Raw genomic sequence first — 24,295 nt, 5'->3', positions numbered from 1 at the left:
TCAGTTCCCTGGAGGGCAAAACGGGTTATTAACCTGCAAAGCCAAATTTACACCCACCTGTGAAACAGTAAACATTTAAGCAGAGCATGACAGTACAACTTCCTGTGTACTTTGGTTTAACAAAGGTTTCATTTGGAGCAATGGCTAAATAAATTGCTTTGAATAACTGTGGCTTTCTCAAACGTATCGATGGAAAGGACCACCAAACATGATGGTGCCTTCGAGATGACTCTTCATATCTTAAACATAAAAAAATCTTTTTGTTTCCCAAATTCAATGATTAACTTTTATTTGTCTCTGTATTACAGCCAAAATAAACTGAAATATTAATCTAGCTAATTACTTTCAAGTGCCCCTTGTGACTACTTTCGAAAACCGCTGGTTTAATGAATCTTTGATGTTTGTTGTAATACTTTGTAAGGGTTTATGTTACTGTTATTTAATTATTCTTGCTGATTTTCAGCAAATTCTCCAGATAGAGTTACATACCTGCAGCATATCACAGCCTTGCAAGAAAGAGCCAAGTCCAGGAAATACTGGCGTGCCCCGAAAGTGAGGGCATACTTCAGCGTTTTTCCGTCTATGATGAGAGCAAAGTCGTTCTCTTTGTGCAGAGCATCTCCCAGCATGCCGCAGTGATGGCTGAGGGTCTCCCTGGTACCCTGCACACAAACATGCATGGAGTACCGTAAGATAAACATTTCACGCAAAATGACATTATAACAATTGTGTAACCGACTAAATCAGCTGGTATGTAAATATTTCTCTGAAAAACGTGCAAATCAAAAGACTGAATTCATTACGATATGCAATAAATCATGCAACTGTTCACAGACGTCTGACAAGACACCACACGTGAACACCAGGATAATTTCCCCCTTTTCTTTCAGTGCCAATGCAATCAGTCCAAAGAAAAACATAGAATTTCGCATGCAGAGCACCAGACACTTTTGCACATGGGGTTTACGTCTGTTTATTATCAATGCACAGGGCATCAAAGTGAGAACATACATATGGCACGCTTCATTACGGAGAGCGTAAAGCCGAAGCTGGGTGTGATGGTTCGTTTGTTAGAACAAGGCCTTTCAATGGCCCTAACCAGGAAACACAACGGCATGGGAATTTGCACTAGCAAAGCTCCAGACTTCAGTCTTCTCCCTCTCTCGCTGCGTTCACACAATCGGAGAGAGCGTACGTCTGGGTTTATGGGTTATTTCGGAGGAATGTCCTGTCCCAGCTGTATGGGCTCAAACCGGGAGCCAGGAATATTTCTGTGTGTTGATTAAACCTGCGAGATCTTAATCAACACTGACTGGGCCAAAGAAAAATTGGGATATTTGACTTGACCTGGCTGTTGTTTTATACTGAGTTTAATAGTGAAAATTGCACATTCAGCAGAAAAAGCACCTAGTAGTAATAGGCTGTTATTGTAAGGATTCGGAACGTGTGGGAGGACGCTTCTGTGTTTGGATTAGGAATGCTGCTGTACTCCATAAAAATTTCCCATAAAATCACACAGCTTATGCCACTTGTGTGCTGGAACTAGGGCTGCAGCAATTCCTCGATTTTATTCGAGTATTCAATTTAGAAAAAAAAAAAAATTGATTGCATTTTGCCCGTGTCGAGTAATCGGCAAAATACCGAAAGTGGGACATTCCACATATCAAACCCATTTAAAAATCATAATAAAGCATAATGCTGTTAAGAGTTCACAACGGTACGATTCACATGTGGGTTATGTATGTGCAACTCAGAACGTGTGTGGAGCATCTCAAACACCATGTCTGCTTGTTGTTGTGAATTTGGGTTTATTATAACATTCATTTGGGAATGCAACGTGTGCTATTTCAGAAGATTTGTAAGGTAAATCATTTATAAACCTCTGCAAACACAAGAGAATACATTATATTTCTCAATAATAACTGTTCATTGCGATTTCAAAATAAAAGTTTAACCCCCCACTCTGAGTTTACACGTTTTGATGTCTACATTTTCATGAATTTACAATGACTGTAGCTTTATCTTAAAAGAAATGGCAAAATATTAAAAATTAACTGGACATTTGAATTAAATGTTGTTGAGAATATTAAACACTATTAGATCGCAAGTGTAAAAACAATCGTCAGTCTTTTGGGGCCCTATGCAGGTATTTGTTATAATGCGTAATGTACATTAGCTCTATTGTTTATAACATTATGTATTTTAACAGTTTTGTTCAATAAACCATATGATTACTTGCTTTTGATTCTTTATTTGAACCTATTATTATTGCCAAGTTGCTGTTATATATGCATTTTAAGTCATTTTAAAAGCTGTGGTTCACTTAGGTCTATCTCTATTACTTCAAAAAAATTCTTATAATTATCCGATTACTCAATTAATTGTCATAAAATTAGACAGATTACTCGATTACCAAAATAATCGTTAGTAACAGCCCTAGTTGGAACAATAAGGTGATCATAAAATTATCCAAATCCTGGTAGTAAAGGATAAAAAGTTCATTATAATTACCCGATTACTCGATTAATCATCATAATAATCGAAAGACTACTCGATTACCAAAATAATCGTTAGTGACAGCCCTAGTTGGAACAACAGGGTGATCATAAAATGATCCAAATCCTGGTAATAAAGGATAAAAAGTTCATTATAATTACCCGATTACTCGATTAATTTTAATAATAATCGAAAGACTACTCGATTACAAAAATAATCGTTAGTGACAGACCTAGTTGGAACAACATGGTGATCTTAAAATGATCCAAATCCTGGTAGTAAAGAAAACACTACACACCGGTTCTGCAAACAACTACTAAAAAGATCATAAGAAAGAGAGAACCAGAGTGGTCTCCGCTATATAACCTCTAAAATGATCTAATAGTGAACAAAGAAGCTGGTCTTCACAGCCTTAAATCTCTGAGCATTGTGGGTAAACAAACCAATGCAAGTTTCCATCTCCAGCTTCTGTTCCACAGCTGTCCAGCATGTTTTTGGCTTCACATTCCATGGTGAAGATCATGACACAAACAAGCCCCTCTATATCCGAGGGGTGAAATAATGACTAATAAAAGCAAGTTTACGCAGAGCAGACAAGATTGAAGGCTGAAGGATTCCAAAGTATTCAAAATGTCTCACAAATAAGAGTTAAATGTCAGAGTTCGGGCCTTTTACGGTTAGATTTCTCTTTTTGGGTCAACTGCTCCCCTAGGGGAGAAACAAGACTGAAGAGAATCTAAACAAGTGAATTAATGGTAATTGAACTGTTGACATTTTTTAAACCTAGCTATATAAATATCATCACATCTTGCTTAATAACAGACATTTAAAAAAAATTGCCAAAAATGGGAGTCAATGGGTTGAAGGTCCAAAAATTTTTTTAACCATTAATAATACTTTTTAACCACAAATCCTCATCAGGACAAAATAAGACTGGGTTTTTCATCCTACCCTACCTTTTTGAACCAAAGTACACAGATGAACTAACTACGTCTGACCTTTCCAACATGATTATGCCTGAAGTCATAGATGCGCATCGCAGAGCTAGTGCGAGATGAGCATTTGTGGTTAAAAAGTACATAAATTGTAATTTCTGTTAGAAAATGACCAATCGGATTGCTAGATAATACCCTTATTCCTCGGCTGGGATCGTTTAGAGCCCTTGAAGCTGCATTGAAACTGCAATTTGGACCTTCACCATGTTGGCTCCCATTGAGATCCACTACAGTATATGGAGAAAAATCCACTGTAATTATGGAGGTCTTACACCAAAAAGTTTCAATGGAGATCTATGCTGATGATCACCTCTAAATCCGAGCCTGAATGTCTGTGTGGTATGAGGAAGGCAGATGCCTAAGGATAGTGAGATTACACCTCGGGGACCAACCAACATTCTCCTGGCATAACAGACTCTGAAACCCAAGCTCAAAGGAAATATTTAGAAAGAGAAGCCTCAGGTTTCAGAGAAAGAGAGTGAAGTGCAGCTGTAAGAGCTTCTCTAATATGTGGCGTCCATTCTCTAGGTGTCCTTGTGTGTAATGTGCATAAGCAAGACAGTATAAGATCAGATGATAAGACCGTTTATGAAGACTAATGAGAGAACAATGTCTCCATTTCCTCACAAGTCATCGCTAGCAGTCTCCATTTAGGAAGCTCGGCTTAAACACTCACAGTCGTCCAAACAAGCCTCTGTGTTATGGCTGTGCGAGCAAACCAAAGAGTGTTTGCTTTGCGAGTGGGCAGAAGGCATCAGTGGGATATACAGTACATCAGCACTTCCACACACTGCCAAGATCTAGCAGATAATGGTTGATTTAAGCCTTTTGGAAACCTTTTTACTGAGATGCCTGGACTCAAGCATGTGACATCGGACATTATAAACATGGAGTGGAAGGACATAAAGACCGGGTTACATGTGTCATGCAATGAAGTAATGACAGATAGAAGACTGCAAGTGCATACATACACTCACAAATGTATATAAATATGCCTAGATGGACACCCACATGCACACTACTGCCTGACAGAATTAACTGTCTGGCTATTGAAGAAAATGAGAATAACGTTATTAGTGATGCACTGAAATTTCAGCCGCAGAAAATTACTGGCCAAAAAAAGAGAAAAACAGACGAAAATAAATGCTCTCCCTTCAGCCGCAGAGTGACGCTCTGCTCTATGAAAGTGCGTTCCGATCATGCTAACCAGAAAAGCAAAGTCTGCTCAAATAACGTCCCGTCAGGAAATTTCTATGTAGTATACTTGTTCCTGTTCGCAATAGCACTACTGTGCTGCAACCTGGTGTAGTACAGCTGTACTGAAATGGCACCCTCTTGTGATTCTATGCTCTGCTCACATTCTCTGATAATAATAGCTTTGTAAAACTACATGGTACAACAGGGCTGAAGGCGCCCCCCGGGGTGAAAGGGGCCTTAGATTTTATTTTCCTCTAAACCACTAGATGGCACAAAAACGTGGTGTAGCACTTTCCAAAACATCCGCTTTTCAAGATGCACGTGCAAATTTGGCTGATTCTTGACGCGATTGTGAGCACCAAGTTGATTTTGCGCTTACTTGATCTAATATTTGATGTTTTTTAAAATGTTGTAGATTCAAACAGCAAATGAGAATCACTAAAATTATTGAATATATTTTGAGACAAATGTTTTCTTAATGATTTTCAGTTTTGTTTAAGATAATTAAAGCAACAGTTCTTAAATAACAAAAGAATATGCAAAAGTATGGTATTTGGGGTTAAAAAAAACAACACCCCTGCTGTTGGGGCAAAAAGGCACAATAATTAACATGATAATTAACAGATGGCAGACTTTTTAATTTGTTGACATGACATGGTTAGATTCAGATGGTAAATATTATATATTATGTTGGGTGTCTTAGTAATAATCACCATGTTTAAAATGAAACCATCATATTTAAAAACATATTAATCATATCATATCATATAATAAAATATAATTTGTTGTTATTACTGTACATCTATATTAAATTATTATGGGATGTAAGACTGGAGTAATGATGCTGAAAATTTAGATTTGATCACAGGAATAAATTACTTTTTAAAATATATTCAAATAGAAAGCAGTTATTTTAAATAGTAAAAATATTTCACAATACTACTGCTTTCGCTGTATCAAATAAATGTAGGCTCGGTGAGCAAAAGAGACTTCTTTATAAAAAAAAAAAAATTAAAAATCTTACTGTTCAAAAACTTTTGGTAGTGTAGGTCAAGATTAAAAAAAAAAAAAAAAAAAAAAAAAAAAAAAAAAAAAAAAACTTCCTTTGTTGAAATTACAAATCAAATTTGTGGTGAACCCAATCACTGAGACTTTTTTTTAAATTTGAGTTTAAAAATGAAATAATGATCTTGGAACACAATTTTTAAAATGGTAAAAATGCAAGAAAATCAAACTGTGATTATGACAAAACAGAAAAATATTGCTTTTAACCTATGGCATCCCAGCACAAATTCAGCGTAGGCCCGTCTGCTAGCAACTAACAGTAAGCAAGTTCAGCAATTAAAATGCTGTCAGAATAAACGCACTTGTAGAAGAGTTAAAAATGATCAAAAAACGAAATTACAAACTGTATTTGTTGACGAAACTCACTAACGTTATAAAAACTGACCTCAGGGGGAAAAAAAACCCCCAAAAGCTACATAGGCAAGAAAACAGCTCATTTATATGAAATTAAATTAAAAGACAGTGTGCTCTTGGCTTTGCAGTATCTCTATTTTTGGCCCCAATTCTTTCCTCCTTTGTGCTCTTCTACAATCTCTCCATTCTCTGGGCTTATCTGCACACTATAGCTCTCTTTCATCTGCGAGCAGCAGAAGGGGCTGCGATCCGCCGCATATTTAATGTGATTATTGAGTTACTGTTCTTTGACCCGTCCCACAGCGCCTTGCATTTTCCTCCACTGAGATAATGAACCCCCCTCAGACGTCCGGTGAAGACCTCAACCCCTCTCTCTGGGGCCGGATGAGTGGGCTCCTTCATCCATCTTGTTTTCCTTAATACGCTGAATGTGTTAAACGCAAAAAACAAGAGAAGGACCGAGGGGAAGGGAGGCGCACCGCTCCACTGTTTTCTCCTGCAACGTGAGAGCACGGCAAATCCCACCACTGCCGGACCTCCGAGCGCTCGGAGAATTCCTCCTTGTTTTCTTTTCTTGTGTTGTATAAGCATGTGCATATGCATGGGAGACCAGGCGCTGACATTTCAAATGGCAGCCGTCTGCTTTATGGAACGCTCCTCTTATTTTTCTCCTTTTTCTTTGGCTCCATCTATCACGTTAAACGGCTGTTTGACAGACAGAGAGCCGTCCGTCATCACCTAAACCCCACCCCCCTCGCAACGGGATGGGTCCCACCCGATCAGGGGTTACGTTGCATGTGCAACGAAATGCTTTCTAGAGGCCTTAACTTCCACAGACAACAGACAAGACCCTCCCTGCAGGGGCCAGTTGACCTGTAGGCTGTGTGTGTGCGCGCGTTTCAAATGGTTTCCTTCTTTTAAAGCGGATGGCTTTCGGTTTCATAGTCAACAGAATAGATTCTCCCAACAGGGAGTTATTGGCCTGTACCGTATGCGTGTGTGCGTGTATATGAAAGGGGGTCCTAAACCCCTGTTCTAAGTCCACGACCCCTTCCCGTCTTTTAAACAGCTCCATGCGGTGCAACCACATCCCTCTCTTTCCTATAAGCTCCATCTGACCAACACATACAGTACAGCAGGATCCCAAAGCCTGTGACCACATTTCAAAATACATGATGTAAACTTGGAAATAAACAGTTTTAGAAAGCTGAACAGTTTAAAACAAAGAAATGTTATGATGTAAAATCAACTTTAAAGATTCTGCACTATTTCTAGGCCACTTATCAAAGAAAGAAAGAAAGAAAGAAAGAAAAAAAAAAAAAAAAAAAAAAGTACAGACAGTCAAATGTTCCTGCGTCCATTGAAGATCAAGATATTTTTTGGATCATCTCATATCATTCTGGAGAACATGACCATCACATTGACCTTAAAGAAAAGTGGGACAAATTTAACACAAAAAAAAATATACATGATGTTAATATTTAAATTTTTTTCTTTAGTTTTATATTTACACTACCTTTCATATATATATATATATATATATATATATATATAAAACTTATTTTAAATTGTAATATTTCAGAATGTTTTTGATTAAATAAATGCCTTAATAGACATAACAGACTTTTTATATATATATATATATATATATATATATATATATATATATATATATATATATATATATATATATAAAAATATATAAATTCTTTTGATGGCAATAGAATTTTATGAAATTTTCAGCAACTTTTTTTTTTTTTTTTTTTAAATTGTGCGCAGTAAAAATTGCAAATGCCTATTTTCCAATTTATGAAACTTTTTGAGTCTCAAATACTAAAAAATGTAATTTTTTTTTTGAAACTACATAAAAACCTTGTTAGCCCAACAAAATTACCCCAAATGTTGTCCCATCCAGTCAAACACAGTTATCTGAACAAAGAATTTCATATTGTTGAAATGTCAAGACCTTGTAAGCTCCCAGCATGCATTACAGCATGAATAAATTATGCAGTTTCTGTTATATATATAACGTTTTGCTGTTTGCTGACTTCATTTAAACTTTTTTGTTTAAAAATGTGCATAAACTACAATGGAAACACATTTACCGAATAAAGTCCACCATGCACGTCAAAAAAGTCATGTGACTTTGATTAAAACGGGAAAACTTGATTAACCAGCAGAACGTTGTTTCGGTCATTCTGAAATTTCCTCTGCTCGCTCTGACACATAAGTAATATGAAAATTATTATATTCAGTGGCTTCTCCTACCTTTATTAGTGTTATTTAATGCCAGTTTATCAGGAAATGACAAAAGTGAAAAATTAATCGTGGTGACTTTTTACACAATGTTTTTTTTCCCCATCCAGGAAACAGAAAAAAAAAAAAAAAAATGACCTCAACGACAGTAATTATTGTTACAGTTAATGAGACAAAAAATTTTCTATTAGCAAAATAAGACAATCAGAATTGCATGAACAAACAAATTTACCTTGGCTAAACAAAGTATCTTTACTAAGAAGAACTTAAAAACTACTGTATCATTGAGAGAACTCAAAAGCCTTACTGCATCAAGTTACCTTATTTTTTATGTTTTCTCAACTATTTATTTTTTAAAGTGTGGGTACAATATTTATGAACAGCATTTTTTGTCTGATGTGTTTTTGTTCCCCATGAATTTGTTTATGAAGATAAAGTAAATTCTGTGGCTTGATATGATCACCTGATGTCATTTTCTATATAATCAATGTGAAAGCAATTCTGTAATTTATTAGCAATGTTGAAAGGAAACCATGAGAATTTTTTCCAGCATTCTTTACTGTCATATTTGATCAATTTAATCTGCACTCACCAAATACAATAATAAATTTCTTCAAAAAAAAAAAAAAAATTTTTTTTTTTTTTTCACATCTTTTTTGTACACTTAAGTTTTTATAATACTAAAGTTACAATTATAGAATTATATTTCTACTCCAATTCATTTCTTAAAATATAAACAGATAAATGGTGGCTGTCATAAAAACTTGACTAATTTATTGAAACAAATTTAACAAATCAAGGAACAGTAAAACTGAATGTGTTATATGGTGCATATATTTAGCAAAATGCTCCTCTTTAGAGTTCATTTTTCTAGCTGACTAACTAGTTTATGATCATGAATATGTTCTGAGGTAAATGTGACGTTATGCGACATTGTTTACAAGCTGTTACACTGATGCCTTTCTGCGTTTGAAACACTGATTGAGTAATTATATGAGAGAGGATATGGATTTTGTTAAGTTGTACTCTCTTTTAACATACCTTTAGATGTTTATTCATGTTTATTTTCTGATGTAACTGGTAATAAAGCAGAGGAGATGATCAATATCAAAAGTAACAAAGCATAAAGCTTATTGCAATTTATTGGATGGGAGACGCGCTACATTGTTCCGATCACTAAGTGACAACAGGCTAGACTAAATGATTCTTGAAATTTAAGAATCGATATCATTTTGTAATAATGAGAATGAATTAAAATCGAGAAATCAATATTTTTTTACCCAGCCCTAATTTTTAATAGTGCTCCAGACTTTTGGGCCCCACTGTACCACTTTATATCTTTCTTTCAGAGAAATATGAGAGAGCAAAGACAGAAACCGGAGGGGAACGGTTTGGATGAAAACCCAAAACAAAATCTATAACCGTTCTGGAAGTGAGTCACATTGGGAATTATGTCACATGCTTTCATGTACCGAGGGGCTGAAGCCATCCGTCAGCTGTCGTGTCTTTTCATCTCTTCTCTGAGCTTGCATTACAAATGGTGACATGTAACTGGTTTTTCAAATAAACATACACCTCCGTCTCAATACTTACATCCAGGGTGTCCTCATTTATCACCAGCAGGCCCATGTTCTTCGTGAGCAGTTTGCAGGAGTGTCCTTCAGGAAAAAAAAAAAAGAAATAAAAAAGAAAACTCATTACTTACACCTCTCACTAAGTCTGAAAACATATGGTACGTTTGCAGGAAAAAAAATAACGCTTTGCTTGGCATTTGAACAAATGACGAATGGTTCGCCACAACTTAGTATTTTAGCGATAGATCAACATTACAAAGATATGTGATGTGTAACCACAGCAACGGATGAAAGAAATGACTAATTGAGGAGTGAAAAGCACATTTTGTGATTAAAGTTTACAGCAGACCTGAGTTTAAGACTCCCACGCCGCACTGGTTTTAACGTGCCTTTTCACTGTTCGTATGAGATCACAACTGGACGGTTGACAGCGGGCTCTCTCAACCCGATAAAAAAGCACGACATCCCATCATCCATCAGGATGTGTCTAAACAACATAAGGGGCGGAACAAGTCCGTTTGCTGTTTAACAGTTGACTGACACATCAGTATTTGGGTAGTGATGTCCGTAGGGAATGGTTTCCGTGTGTGTGCCAGAAAGAATCAGCGGTAAACTAGTTTTAAATAAAAGCTACTGTAAAAGACAATAAATGCCCAAAGCAGTAATTATATTACATTACAGCAATTATGTATCAGATAGACCGGATATACTTATCCTACCAGCAATATTTAATTGTTTATTTTGCAATCAATCAATTAATAACACATTGCCGTTCAAAAGTTTGGGAGTCTTTTCTGCTCATCAAAGCTGAGTTTATTTGATTCAAAATTCAGAAAAAAACCCCAGAAATATTATTGCAATTTAAAATAGCGGTTTTCCATTTTAATATACTTTAAAATAGAATTTATTCCTGTGATGCAAAGCTGAATTTACAGTATCACTACTGCAGTCTTTAGTGTCACATGATCCTTCAGAAATCATTCTAATATTCTGATTATTATCAATGGTGGAAACGGTTGTGGTGCTTATTTTTATTTTTTTATTTTTGGAACCTTCTCAGGATTATTTGTTGAATAGAATATTAAAAAGAACAACATTTATTTCAAATTAAAATCTTTTGTAACGGTATTTTCCAAAGTTTGGAGTCTGTACATTTTTTCTTTCTTGAAAGAAATTAATACTTTTTTTTAATACTTAAAAAAAAAAAAAAAAAAAAAAAAAAGATAATAAAAAAACTCCTATTTTGAATAAATGCTGTTCTTTTTAACTTTTTATTCAAAGAATCTTGAAAAAAGTATCACATTTTCAAAAAAAATATATTAAGCAGCAAAACTGTTTCAAACATTGATAAATCAGCATATTAGAATGATTTCTGAAGAATAATGTGACACTGAAGACTGGAGTAATGGCTAATGAAAATATTTTAAATATTTTTATATTTTAAAGTATATAAAAAAAAAGAAACCGGTTATTTTTATTGCATTTTTTATTGGTTATAAATTGCAATAATATTTTTATAATAGCACTTTTCCCCTCTGTATTTTTGATAAAATAAATGGAACATTCATGAACATAAGAGACTTCTTAAAAAAAACAAAAACAAAAACATCAAAGTAAATACTTTTGGAAAAAAAATCTAACTTTTGGCAGAGAAAGCACGAAATTTTAACTTTATTAATTTTAATAGGATAATAATTTACACTATTAAATTTGTAGCTTATGATTCTACGCCAATAGCAACTCCATATAATATTGCAAAAATAATAATTTCCAAAACCCTTAGGTCCCAGATTCAGGCCTTTCACTGAGCTAGTAGTAGGACCAATCGGGAAGACAACTTATGAATAGTAGCCTTGTAGCTAACTTTGCACCAAAACAAGACAACACACTTTACTCTTAAGGAAATGTGCCCGTACACCAATACAAAAATGACCAAATTCAACAAGAGAATGAATAAGTATGTGTTTGTGTGCCGGTGTCCTGTCCTGTCCTGTCATGTTGTGTTTCTGTTGATTTCAAACTTGCATATTCACCAAAATTTCCTGTCTGTGTGGAAAACAGATTTGGTTTCCTGACAGTGACCCAAACCTTGACAGCTTCATTCTGACCGCTAGCAGTCTAATGTCACTTCATCCCTCCTCAACATGCTTAAAACTACAGTGAAACACCCTTGGTAGAAGCTATAGATTTACATCGTGACACCTGCATGACGCAGCATAATTCTGTATGAATCTGGAGAGGAGGCATTGAGGTTACACTCAGCGGTTACATTGGCTGCGTGCTACTGCAAGGTGGGTTTTCATTCGCTCTGTTGGCAGTGGCTGTGGGTTAAAAGAGGGCATGTTGAGTTGTTTGCGTTGGCCGCATGCTGTTTGTTTGGGCTTCGATCTCTGAGGCTTTACAGTGGCACCCAGTGGCCAGGAGCAACAGCTCAGCGGTAGCAGCACAGCATGGAAAGCTCACCTGTCCTCGCTCCAACTCTCTGCTTAATGGTCTGATACATTAATAAGGCTGTCAGAAGGCTAGTGTGGATAGAAGAACTGTAGCGGTTTCATGTAGTATGTGCAAGAGGCGGCCAAACAGCTCTAAGTGCCCGCTAACCTGAGATTAAACTGCGCTTGACTTCACAGTGCAGGGGTTCACTTCGCTTCTGATAGCTTTTCATGTGTTTTTGGAAACACTGTGGTGTTAATGTATGCATTCATGTTTTAAAGTGGAAAAACATGGTTTCCCTTAAGAGCAAAACAGCATATTAAAGAACTGTCTAGTTAAGGGGTTTTCAAACTGGGATCCAAGTCTATAATTGAGATAAGATAAATAAAATAATAATAATGTTTCATGCATTTATATGAATGTTAAAGTTAATGGGTGCATACAGTAGTCAACATTTGAACTGGATCAAAACCTTTCATCAAAGTTGTTCTAAAACCAAAACAATACCCATTATTGTCTTAGGACAACTTGGATGAACTTTTTTGATCCACTTCAAATGCTGACTACTGTATATTAAGAGAAATGTGTTTAATTTTACTTGTTTTATTTTTTTACATTCACACTTCACAAAAGAAAAATTTACCTTTACTTAAATTAAAACAGAATAGCTGTCTAGTCCATAGGTCTGTGAGAATTTAAAAAAGGATAACAATAAATATATTTTTAAAATGTCTTGTTAAATCAATGTGTGCATACATTAAATGAAACTACGTTTAATGTGTGAGGTTTTTTTTAATTCACGTTCATCCATTTAAAAAAAAGGGTGCTTTCAAAACGATTAATCGTGATTAATCAAAACAGAAGTTTCTGCTTACATAGTATATGTATGTTTACTATGTGTATTTATATTTGTATAAATGTACATATTTACGAAATATACAATACACACACATATATTATGTAAACAAACTTTCATTTTGGATGCGATTAATCGTGATTAATCGATCAGATGGCAGTATTTTAAACTTTAGTGTTAAACCTAAGTTACACTGTCAACTTAAAAGGTTAATGCTTTCCAGATATTTAAACAATTTGATTCAGTACAATGCTAATGTAAAAGTCAATGAACTGTCTTCATAATATATCATAGATTTCGCATTCTAATATTTAAATGCGGGCTGTCAGTCAATTAGATTTGTAATCTAATTAATTACATGATGTTTTAATTAATTACTCTAATTAACCACTAAATAAATTTGACTGTGAAAATACCCACAAAAGATTATTTAAAGCTATATTTGTATTAAATTAGAAAGTATCAAGTAGACAAATTGAGGTTTTAGAAAGAAATATTTTGATTCAGCATAAAATTTATTACACAAACAATTAGGCTGCAACAGCCTAACGTAAACTATGAAACATAAAAGACGATAATTTGAGAAACATCTCAGTTATTGGTAACCAAAACAGCTTTGTTACCAACAGTCTTCAAAATACTTTCTTTTATGTTCAACAAAAGAAAGATTTGAAACAACAAGAGGGTGAATAAATGATGACAGAATTTAAATTTTTGGGTGAACTATCCTTTTAATGTTTTTATTATTATTTATTTATTTATGAAATGATACTCTAAATAAGAAACTAAACCTGCCAGCAGGTGGCGCTAAATGTCTATGAGTTGTTCAATGAGTTATGATTCGTTCAAATGGCTGATTCATTCAGGAATAAATGGCTCTCTTTATAAATGGCCCTTTGAATCATTGATTCACAAGATTTGTTCAAAATGCGGATTCATATAAATATGAAATGGAAAACTCACACAGGAGCATTTTTGCCTTAATATCTTGAATTTTAGGGCATAACTGCATATATAAGATGATGTACAGGTGTGGGGCCAGCACGTTAACTGCGTTAAAATACTTTAATCGCATTACTTTTTCATAACTAATTAAGTTGACATAAACGGAGAGCCCTAATTTCAATATTTAATATTTTCCTCATTCAATAGTTCTTTTTCCTCACACTGTATTTATATTTTAGAAAGAAAGTCCCTTAGAAAACATTAAGCTTGCTGGTCAACTTGTCCATTTGTCCACATCACTTCAGACACCCTTTAACGATGCTGGCAAAGGTTTCTAGGAACCTATACTAGCTGTAAGACTCTTGTCTCATGTCATCCTCCAATTTCTCCAAATGATGAATTACAAAAAGCAAAAAAATACAAAGTAAACACAGACATGGGCGTCTTTACTTTCGAGTGCATGCTGGCCAAGTGGAGGTCCAGTAAAAATCCCTTCCTCTCCTAGCGTGTACGTTTTCAATCCACGGCACAGCTGGCCAGTGGGCACAATGGGCTGATTCAGGATCAGTGTTGGTAGGTGGCCACAGACTGTGCTCTGTTAAGATCTGTTTTTCTGACCGTAGCATTTAACATGAGGCCTGTTCGAAAGCCACATTGGTAGTCGCGCAGCTGTCGGACTAATACGAGATGCCACATCATGGGGGGGGGGCCATGGTCTGTTTTGAAAGCTGGTGGTAGTTGCAAGGACAGATTAGAGGCGAGCAGGACGAGGACACGTGCGTTGCATCCGCTTTCGGATGAGGAAAGAAACCAAACACCTTATACCTGTGTCACAGCCGGTCAGAAATAGCTATGTTTGTTTGAGTGTAAGAGCGAGAGAGGTCTGGGGAAGGATTGTGTATATTTTTGATCATTTAAATTAGCGAGGGAAGTTCTCACTGGTTAATGTCAAAATATAAGCAAAACCCTGATGCACCTGATCTGTAAGAAGTGCAGAGTACTAAAATAAGAAAAATAAAGGTCAAAAATGTAAATAACAAGACTTAGCATGGCATTAGGGCTGTAACTAACAATTATTTAGGTAATCGAGTAATCGGTCGATTATTCTGACGATTAATTGAGTAAGCGGACAATTATAATTCCTTTCGCACAATCAAATCCTTGTTTAATATTGACTAAACATTTCATTCAAATGCCCACTTAATCTTCAAAATTTAGCCATTTCTTCATGACAGAAATATAATGTGTAAACTCAAAGCGAGGGTTTAAACTTTTAGTTTGAATTCGCAATGAACAGTTAGCATATTGAGAAAGATATTGATGTGTTTTCCTGTAATTGCATATGTTTACAAATGATTTGCCTTACAAATCTGATGAAATTGTGCAAGTTGCGTTGCCAGATGAACATTATAATAAACTAAAACTCACAACAATATGCAGAAATGGAGTTTGAGATGCATGTAAATGCTAACGGTTTGTGTAGAGATGCATTTACTGTGAATGCATGTACGTAACCTAAACAAGTAAATAATTAAAGCCCAGTCTCTATTGTTAATCAAAGTATATATTCATATAAACAACCTTTATGTTTTTAACTCTCACCTATGTTAATAGCAGTCTCCTGTTTGTCTCCAGTCAGGATCCAGATCTTAATGTCGGCTTTCATGAGGGTTTCGATGGTTTCAGGTACTTTGTCTTGAAGTTTATCTTCAATCGCGGTGGCCCCAAGCAACTGCAAGTTCTGCAGAGAACAGATAAAAGTATTTTAAATAAATACAAAAAAAAAAGAACTGATAAAAGATTGTGATTCTGGTGCAGATTAAAGAAATACATAATGTATAATCAACCAGTCATTATTAGAAAATAAACCTGGACGTGGAGATCAGGATCTTGTATCTCCCCATTGGGGTTTATTTTACAATAATGACTGGCTTTTCTTTACAGCTACTTTTCACAGCTGCTTATCAAATAAACACATGAGCATAAAATTGTTCATTTATATTTCAAACAATGAGAGATAGGCTGTAAAGTGACACGGAAGACAATTAGCACAGCTCAAGGCAATCCCTAATATTCTATTATATGTGAAACTAAAAATCTGAAAATGATTAATTCTTGTTGGTGTTTTTCTACAGTCAGTTGACTACACTTACAGTTAGATGCTAATGTAGGAGCAGAGAGGCATTTGAGAAAAATCATCTCATTCTTGAATCACAAAGACTTAGTTATGTGTGTACGAGAGAGAGAGGGGAGGAGACAGAAAGAGAGAGAGAGAGTGAGCGCGTGGACTGTTAATGTGTTTTTCTCAGGAAGCCCCTGGCCCTTTGACCAGCCATGATCCTATTTGGAGCGGACAGGATTTTGACAGGACCCCATAGAGGAAAGTCAGCTGCACCAAAGAGAGAAAAAAAGAGAAAGGAAAAGAGAGCAAGAGCGAGCAAATGGCATTCTGTAAGCTGATCAGTAACGTGGTGAGCAAGAGTCTCAAGAAGGGGCTCGGGTGTGATACAACCTTTACTTGATGTCAAGCTCTATTTCTTTTCTTTGTTTGTTTTAAGGGCACAAATCAGTAAAATCTGACAGAATTGAAATTTAAAATGAGAGCTGACACTCTTGGTAGTTGAAAATGTCACATGAATCAAAATAATTCATTAATGATGATTTAAGGGGCAAAGCAAGTGGTACATTTTTGGGTCCTTTCAAAAGTTTAGAAAAATTATTACTTTTATTCAGCAAGGACGCATTAAACTGATCAAAAGTTACAGTTACAACCTTTATTTTTACAAAATATTAAATATTTCTATTTTGAATTAACGCTGTTCTTTTGAATTGCCTTTTCATCAAAGAATCCTTGAGAAATACATCATGGTTTCCACAAAAATATTAAAAAGTGAGCAAATTTCAACAGACAATAAGACATGTTTCTTGAGCATGTGACACTGAAGACTTGAGTAATGACTGCTAAAAATTCAGGAATAACTTTAAAACATTAAATAAAAATATGTATTTTTATGTAGCGGTTTTCTGTTTTAATATATTTAACATTAACATTGTTTTTACTGCATTTTTCATCAAATAAATCCAGCCTTGGTGAGCATAAGAAATTTACTTAAAAACACATTAAAACAAATCTTCCTCTCCAGTGAAATAAAAATAAATGTTTTGAGTTTGAACATGTAATCCAAACGTCTATTAAAGAGTTTCTTTCAACATTTGATGTGCCCTAGAAGGCAATGTTTTTATTTTTTATTTTTAACCTGTTATTTACATTTTACCTATGAAGAGTCAAAACATATTTAATGATTGTTACATCTATATAAAAATATACAGAGGGATGTTTCTTTGGTGCTAAAATAGCAAAAAGACAACGTTAAGGTGCAACAAAGTAAACAAGACAATAAAATGTGACCCCTGACCACAAAACCAATCTAAAGTAGCACGGGTATATTTGTAGCAATATCCAAAAATACATTGTATGGGTCAAAATTATTCATTTTTCTTTTATGCCAAAAGTCTTTAGGATATTAAGTGAAGATTTTGTTTCATGAAGGTATTTTGTAAATTGCCTACCGTAAATATATCAAAACTTAATTGCTAAGAACTTAATTTGGTTAACTTAACTTAAATCAGCTTTCAGTTTCAAAAAATTGACCCTTATGGTTTTGTGGTCCAGGTTCATGAATAGACAACAAATAAAACAACTGTGCAACAAACCATTTGAAAACCATAATTATAGAAGTTTGAAGTTTAACTGCTCAGATACACTGTTAACAGCTTGCTGCTCCATCAGGTGCCACTGTTGCCACCTGCTGATGGAGTGTTGTAATTACATCTGTCAAACGAGCCGCTTTAATGTGAAGTGATTGATTAGATCCATTTCCTCTGAAAAGTTGGCAGGGCTGCTTCAGTCAGTGATTAACGACGGTGGTCGGCCATGTTTGACGAACACTTCCAGAGCCTAGCTTTCCACAGGTCCACCACTGTGCTTTCCTCACGCCTAATCGTTTATACTTTTTCGGATGCCATGTGCGCAGAGAGAACCCAGCCCTCACTGATCAAACCGAAGCCATGGAACTGTTCTGGAACCTGCCAAACTAAACTTCCTACAGGAGAAGGACTGCTATATAACCAGCAGAGTGTCCTGAAATTCCCCAGTGTTCTCAGAAGCACATGTCATTTGTGAAGTATGGCTGACTTTTTCCTCAAACCATCCCTCTTATGAAGACAAATTACCTTAGAAAATCTGATAATGAGAAGTCAAACTTAACACAACGTGGACTTTGTTACCGATTTTAATAACTGTTATTAAAGGGGTGCTATTATGCTTTTTCACATTTTGAATTTTAGTCAGTGTGTGCTATGTATCTTTGTGCATAAAAAAGATCTTTGAAGTTACAAATCTCAAAGTCCACTCCAAAGGGAGACACTTCGTTTTTAAAAAATGTGTTTTCAAGAACTACAACGAACGGCTTCTTTGGACTACAACGTCACCCTCCATGCATCCTAGGTGTATATGTCTTCCTTCTTTCAGACGAATGCAATCTGAGTTATATTAAAATTTATCCTGGCACTCCCAAGCTTTAGAACGGCATAAACTGGTGTTTCTCTTCATCAGTCCAAAACAAGTCCAATAATGTGCATCCACCCAAATTAAAAAATGCCTCACACAGCTCCGGGGGGGTCAATAAAGGCCTCTTGTAGCGAATCGATGCATTTTGTAAGAAAAATAACCATATTTAAAACTTAAGAATCACTTTAATCTAGCTTGCACTAACAGCTATACACAGAACTTGCGTTTTTGACAAGGGGCGTGGCAGTACTGAAATACCGTCTAAGCTGTTTGCCAATCGCAAAACAGTGGGACAGCTAACCAGTGGGCCTTTATTAAACCCGGAGGAAATCAAGCCATTTGTGCCAGCCTGGGATTTGTTGTAATGTAAATTATGCTAAAAAAGTAATGCATTTTTCGAACCACCAAGCTTGAAAGCATGTTCTAGTACACCCCCAAAACAAAATCAAGACTTTGAGCATAATAGGACCCCTTTAAAAAAAAAAAAAAAAAAAAAAAAACAAAGTAAAAAAAAAAAAACCACTAATGTGCATGGTGATCCATGGTACTACCATGACACCATGTCCCAAAAAGCATGGTATTACCCCCTTGATACTGTCAACAATAATACCATGATAAAATGAAATACTTTTTGTTTGTGTAGGAAAAGATTAAGATAAGGTTTTGTGATTTTGTATGTACATGACCTCTTCTGTACGCACTGGAAAAGCTATTTGGATGCCTCACCTTTTCAATCAGTTCATAGCTTTCCTCCATCTTGAGCGCCCTATTTTGGATAGACGTCGAGGCACGATGATGAACCTCCAGCCACTGCTGATAGGACGACTCTGAGATGTCCGCCACAGCGAAACACAATGTGCGGAGCCCTGCAAAAATGCACAAAGATGAATATCCAAGCTTCTCTTAGATATGCTAATTCTCAACATGTCCTCTTCCTCAAAAAAATCCCCTTCTTCTAATCTTAAGAAGAAAGCCATCATCTGTTTTTAGACTGATGCTAATACAGCTGAGTGGATGATCTCTGCTCAACATGAATTATTCATGCAGAATGTTTAAAAGACAAAGCAACTGATTGGCTTTAGGTTCCTCAGTTCCTCCGTTCTTCCACCAGGAGGTGCCATCCTCACAAAAGAGTGAATTACTGCAGTATGCCAGTCCATTCAAGCACGCTCACACACCAGTCTCTCCTAATACTCAGTTTTCATTGATCTCACAGTCTCGCCATGAGAGGATCTGGCAACCATCATCGACACCTACGGTGATTTGATTGAATTGTGGGTGCAGAACAGACTAACATTTGATTACGGATGAACAGACGAGAGACGGCAGATACTAAACAGATGTGCGTGTCTCTCACCCTCTGTGGCAAACTGTTCCAGGTGTTTCAGGGTGATGTCCTTGTATCTGGAGCTGTCTGCTAATCGCTCATAGATCACAGTGTCCTGGGAGACAAAAAACATGGGGCGTAATTTTTCTACACGACCCATGAAGGCAGCACGGATGAAAACAGAGTCATAACATATGTCTGACTAATTCTACATTCTTTCTTTCTATCATGAACACATTTATAGTAACATGTTAATATTTCATCCGGTTTTAATGCCTTACACAAGAGCTGGGATGTGATGTGGAAAGAAAAACATCTCTTTCCCACCATTCTCCATCTCTGTTTAAAGCTTGTATAATATTAAATATGAAATCAATTTTTTTTTTTTAATAAAATGTATTAACACATTTATTACATATATACATTACATATATATACATTAATACATTCATACATGTATATTTGTATAAGATTACTCAAAGGCAGTATGCTTTGTGTATTCATCTGGCTTTTCACTTATTCACAAAAGAGAACATACTAGAGTGGTGACGCTTTGGTTGCAAGCGTCTGATGGCTCCGTTTCCATAGCAACAGACAGATACTCACAGCTCCTTTGCAATAAAGGCGGATCTTTCCTGATGGAGTGCGCATGATGACTGACATCCTCTTCCTGGCGCTGTTGCGTGGGGGGAGGGGGAGCACAAAACAACACCATCATCCATCATTACTACCATAATCACTGACATCATCATCACCACCACCAGTATGAGTAAATATTGTGCTGAAATACAGCAAAACCATCATGATGTTGTCGTTTTCTCTCTAGCAAAATGAAAGGGAAGAGCTGAACAAATGACAGTGAGAATGGAAGCGAAAACATGAAATAAAAATCTACTTGTGCTGCAATAATTTACCTTGTGAATTCCAAAACGTGCAGCAATTCATATTTCTCCTCCTCTCCATGCTGTAAGAAAAGAAAAAAAAAAAAAAAAAAATCACTATATTATAATAGATGTTCACCATCTTATTCAAAAAGTACATATATATTCTGAACAGTTAAACGGAGCACTGTTCTTCAGAAAAAAAAAAAAATCCTCCAGGTGCTGCAGATTTTCTGTTTTCCAGGAATGACTGTATGATTTTGAGATCCATCTTTTCACACTAAGGACAACTGAGGGACTCAAACACAACTATTAAAAAACGTTCAAACATTCATTGATGCTCCAGAAGGAAACATGATGCATTAAAAGCCAAGGGGTGAAAACTTTTTGAATTTGAAGAACAAGGTAAATTGTACTTAATTTGTCTTCAGGCAAACATGTAATTATCTTCTGTTGTTTTTAAAGGGCAGTACTAAATGGAAAAAATATATATATTTCAAAAAACATAAGAACACATTCATCTTGTTCAAAAGTTTTCACCCTGTTTGAAACTTTTTTTTAATGGTTGTGTTTGTCGTAGATCATCCAGGTAACCACACACAGTATTAAGAACCAAGGGTTCCCAAACGTTTGCAGGGGGTTATTTGAATAATTTTAGTTATTTTTTATATATATTTCTATTTTAATATACTTTACAATATTTTTTTCTGTGATGCAAAGCTGAATTCTCAGCATTATTACTTCTTCAGTGTCACAGAAATCATCCTAATATGCTGATTTATTACTTTTATCATCAATGTTGGAAAAAGTTGTGCTGCTTTATGTATGTATATGTATATGTATATGTATATGTATATGTATATATATATATATATTTATATTCATATTTATATATATATATATATATATATATATATATATATGTATGTATATGTATATGTATATGTGTATATATATATATATATATATATATATATATAAATATAAATATAAATATAAATATAAATATAAATATAAATATAAATATATATATATATATATATATATATATATATATATAAATAATTTTTAAAAAATTTATTTATTTTATTTTATGAATTTATACTTTAAATGAGAAATTAAATCTGCCAGCAGGTGTGTCGAAATCCAACAGGAAATGTACACATACTCACTGATTTTGCTGCATCACACATTATTAAAACAGAATTACTTGTCACTGAAATCTCATCACGTCAGGCTTGGACACTGTATTAGCACAGAGTTTGAGATCTGCTACTGTCTTTTAGCTTATTTTGAAAGACTGAACTCATTTTTGACACCAGGGAGCAAGAAATGAAAACTTTTAATTGCTTTTTTTGGCCCCCGTGACTTTTAGAAGTGTGTGAGTATGATGATGGGGTAAATGGTGGGAGATGTCTTGCACTGAAGGGCCAAAATTAGAGTGTGTTACAGGCCAGGGAGCACAAGACTCACTCTCTTCCCCTGGCGCTGCCATCAGATTAACCAATTACAGCTGCAAAGTGTGACTCCTCGCTCCCAGGTCTAAGAAAACAGCAGTGCTTTCTGTCTCACTAATTAAATTTTCTCTAATCTTCACTCAGCAAGTTTCTATTAAGAGCTCTGCACAGATATCTGCAGCACATCGGCTGGATCTCACACCATCCCCTCCAGTGCTGCAAAATTTCACACTTTTTTTCTTTGCAACTAAAGAAAGAGTGAGAAACACACGGGTGGGGGAAGGCACTGTATGAAACTACATCAAACCATCACGTTTCCCAGCTCTACTCCACTGAGACATCGTGTAGGGTGAGAAAAATCACATCTGAAACTGTGAAACCAAGTCTGAAAAATCTATAAACCATCTCTCTTAAATGAACTCTTCTTTAATTTCAAATTAACAGAAGTTTTGATTTTTAATAAAAAGAATCTTAAGCTAAGCTTTAATAACATAGTACAGCAGTTCCCACATAATTCTATTTTCGCAGTACATAATTAGTCATGAATACAAACTAAACAAAGCCATACGGTTTTTGTATACCTATCTTTTTTTTTTATTAAATTACCTTTAACTACATAAAAAATTTGTTTTATGAACTACAAGTTACATAAATATCCATTAAGTAGGTCAGATGGTAATTCAGTAACTGCTGAGATGGAATCAGCAAAAATAATAATAATAAAAAAAAATATGTTATTCTGATTTAAAGTGATATTTTGGGTGAATGAACTAAACAATTTGCTTGTTAACCAGATTCAATTCAGTCTGTAAACTCAGTAGAATATAATTTACAGTCAGTTTATTTTTAATCTATAATGACATATATTAATTTTGGGTAATTTCTACATTTACATTTACTTCCATTAAAAAAAAAAAAAACTACAGTATTTTTAGCAGCCATTACTCTAAGTTCTAATTACTTTAATTATTATAATTAATAAGATTTTTTTTTTTTTTTTAGGATTCTCTGATTAATAGAAAGTTTAAAAAAAAATTACTTATTTAAAGTAGGACTGGGTTTTGACACACATTTCATAGTTTGATATTATTCTCGTTCACAAGCTTGTGATTTGATTTCCAATTCGATTTGACTCTAAATAAATTATTTGGATATATATCAGGTACGTACATGCCAAATTTTCTCAAAAGAAAGAAAAAAAAAAAAACTCTCTCAACTAATGCTGTAAAATATACATGAGAGTTAGCTGGTACTATATTACTATAATACTGAGGGTTAAAATGTATATGCTACCAGCCAAAAGTTTTTGAACAAAATGTGTTTTTTTTGTTTTTTTTTTTTTTTTTTTAAGGAATTTGCTTTTGCTCACCAAGCCTGCATTTATTTGATCCAAAATACAATGCTTTTTTGATTTGAATATATATTTTAAAGTAGGGATGCACAATATTATCGGACTGATATCGGAATCGGCCGATAATGACTTCAAATGTAAATATCGGCATCGGCCCGATATGAAAAATTATGCCGATATGTCTTGCCGATAAGATGAATATGTTAACTCACATGTGCTAAGGGTGTGCTAGGGATTAGATCATGTCAGCAGTGTGGCTCATTCTTGAAGCAAAGTTTTGACTGAATGAGGAGTAGATTCACTGTTTTGGATGGCTGCATTTAAACTGAGAATGCACATACAGAATGATGTGTAGATGTGTAGCGCGCCGTTGTTCCATTTGGGATCATGTACTGTTGCCTGTTTCATATCCATCACTAGATCGCTAAATGCACATTTAAATGGTTTTATGGTGCTCTTTGATGTATTTTGAAACCCAATGGCTATGTTTGCACATGACATGATCTGCATTTAAAATAAAAAGTAATTACTGCGCGCG

The 24,295-nt window shown here is 35.0% G+C and overlaps 1 protein-coding gene across 3 annotated transcripts in view; it reads right to left on the bottom strand.

Moving 5' to 3' along the window:
• The window catches only part of atp8a1 (ATPase phospholipid transporting 8A1), a 177,402-nt gene that overhangs the window by 57,883 nt on the left and 95,224 nt on the right, over positions 1 to 24,295 (bottom strand). For all 3 annotated transcript variants that reach the window (XM_051127177.1, XM_051127178.1, XM_051127176.1), the window contains 7 exons: positions 20,983 to 21,032; positions 20,675 to 20,744; positions 20,099 to 20,183; positions 19,468 to 19,607; positions 15,774 to 15,912; positions 9,957 to 10,021; positions 490 to 662 (listed from right to left, as the gene is read on the bottom strand). In XM_051127177.1, the coding sequence (XP_050983134.1) occupies positions 490 to 662; positions 9,957 to 10,021; positions 15,774 to 15,912; positions 19,468 to 19,607; positions 20,099 to 20,183; positions 20,675 to 20,744; positions 20,983 to 21,032 (722 nt within the window). The remainder of the gene's footprint in view (positions 1 to 489; positions 663 to 9,956; positions 10,022 to 15,773; positions 15,913 to 19,467; positions 19,608 to 20,098; positions 20,184 to 20,674; positions 20,745 to 20,982; positions 21,033 to 24,295) is intronic.

The sequence above is a fragment of the Labeo rohita genome, chromosome 14 (assembly GCF_022985175.1).
Source record: "Labeo rohita strain BAU-BD-2019 chromosome 14, IGBB_LRoh.1.0, whole genome shotgun sequence".
Taxonomy (NCBI): domain Eukaryota; kingdom Metazoa; phylum Chordata; class Actinopteri; order Cypriniformes; family Cyprinidae; genus Labeo; species Labeo rohita.
Note: the sequence above shows the minus strand (reverse complement) of the source record. Positions and strands in the feature narration are given on the sequence as shown.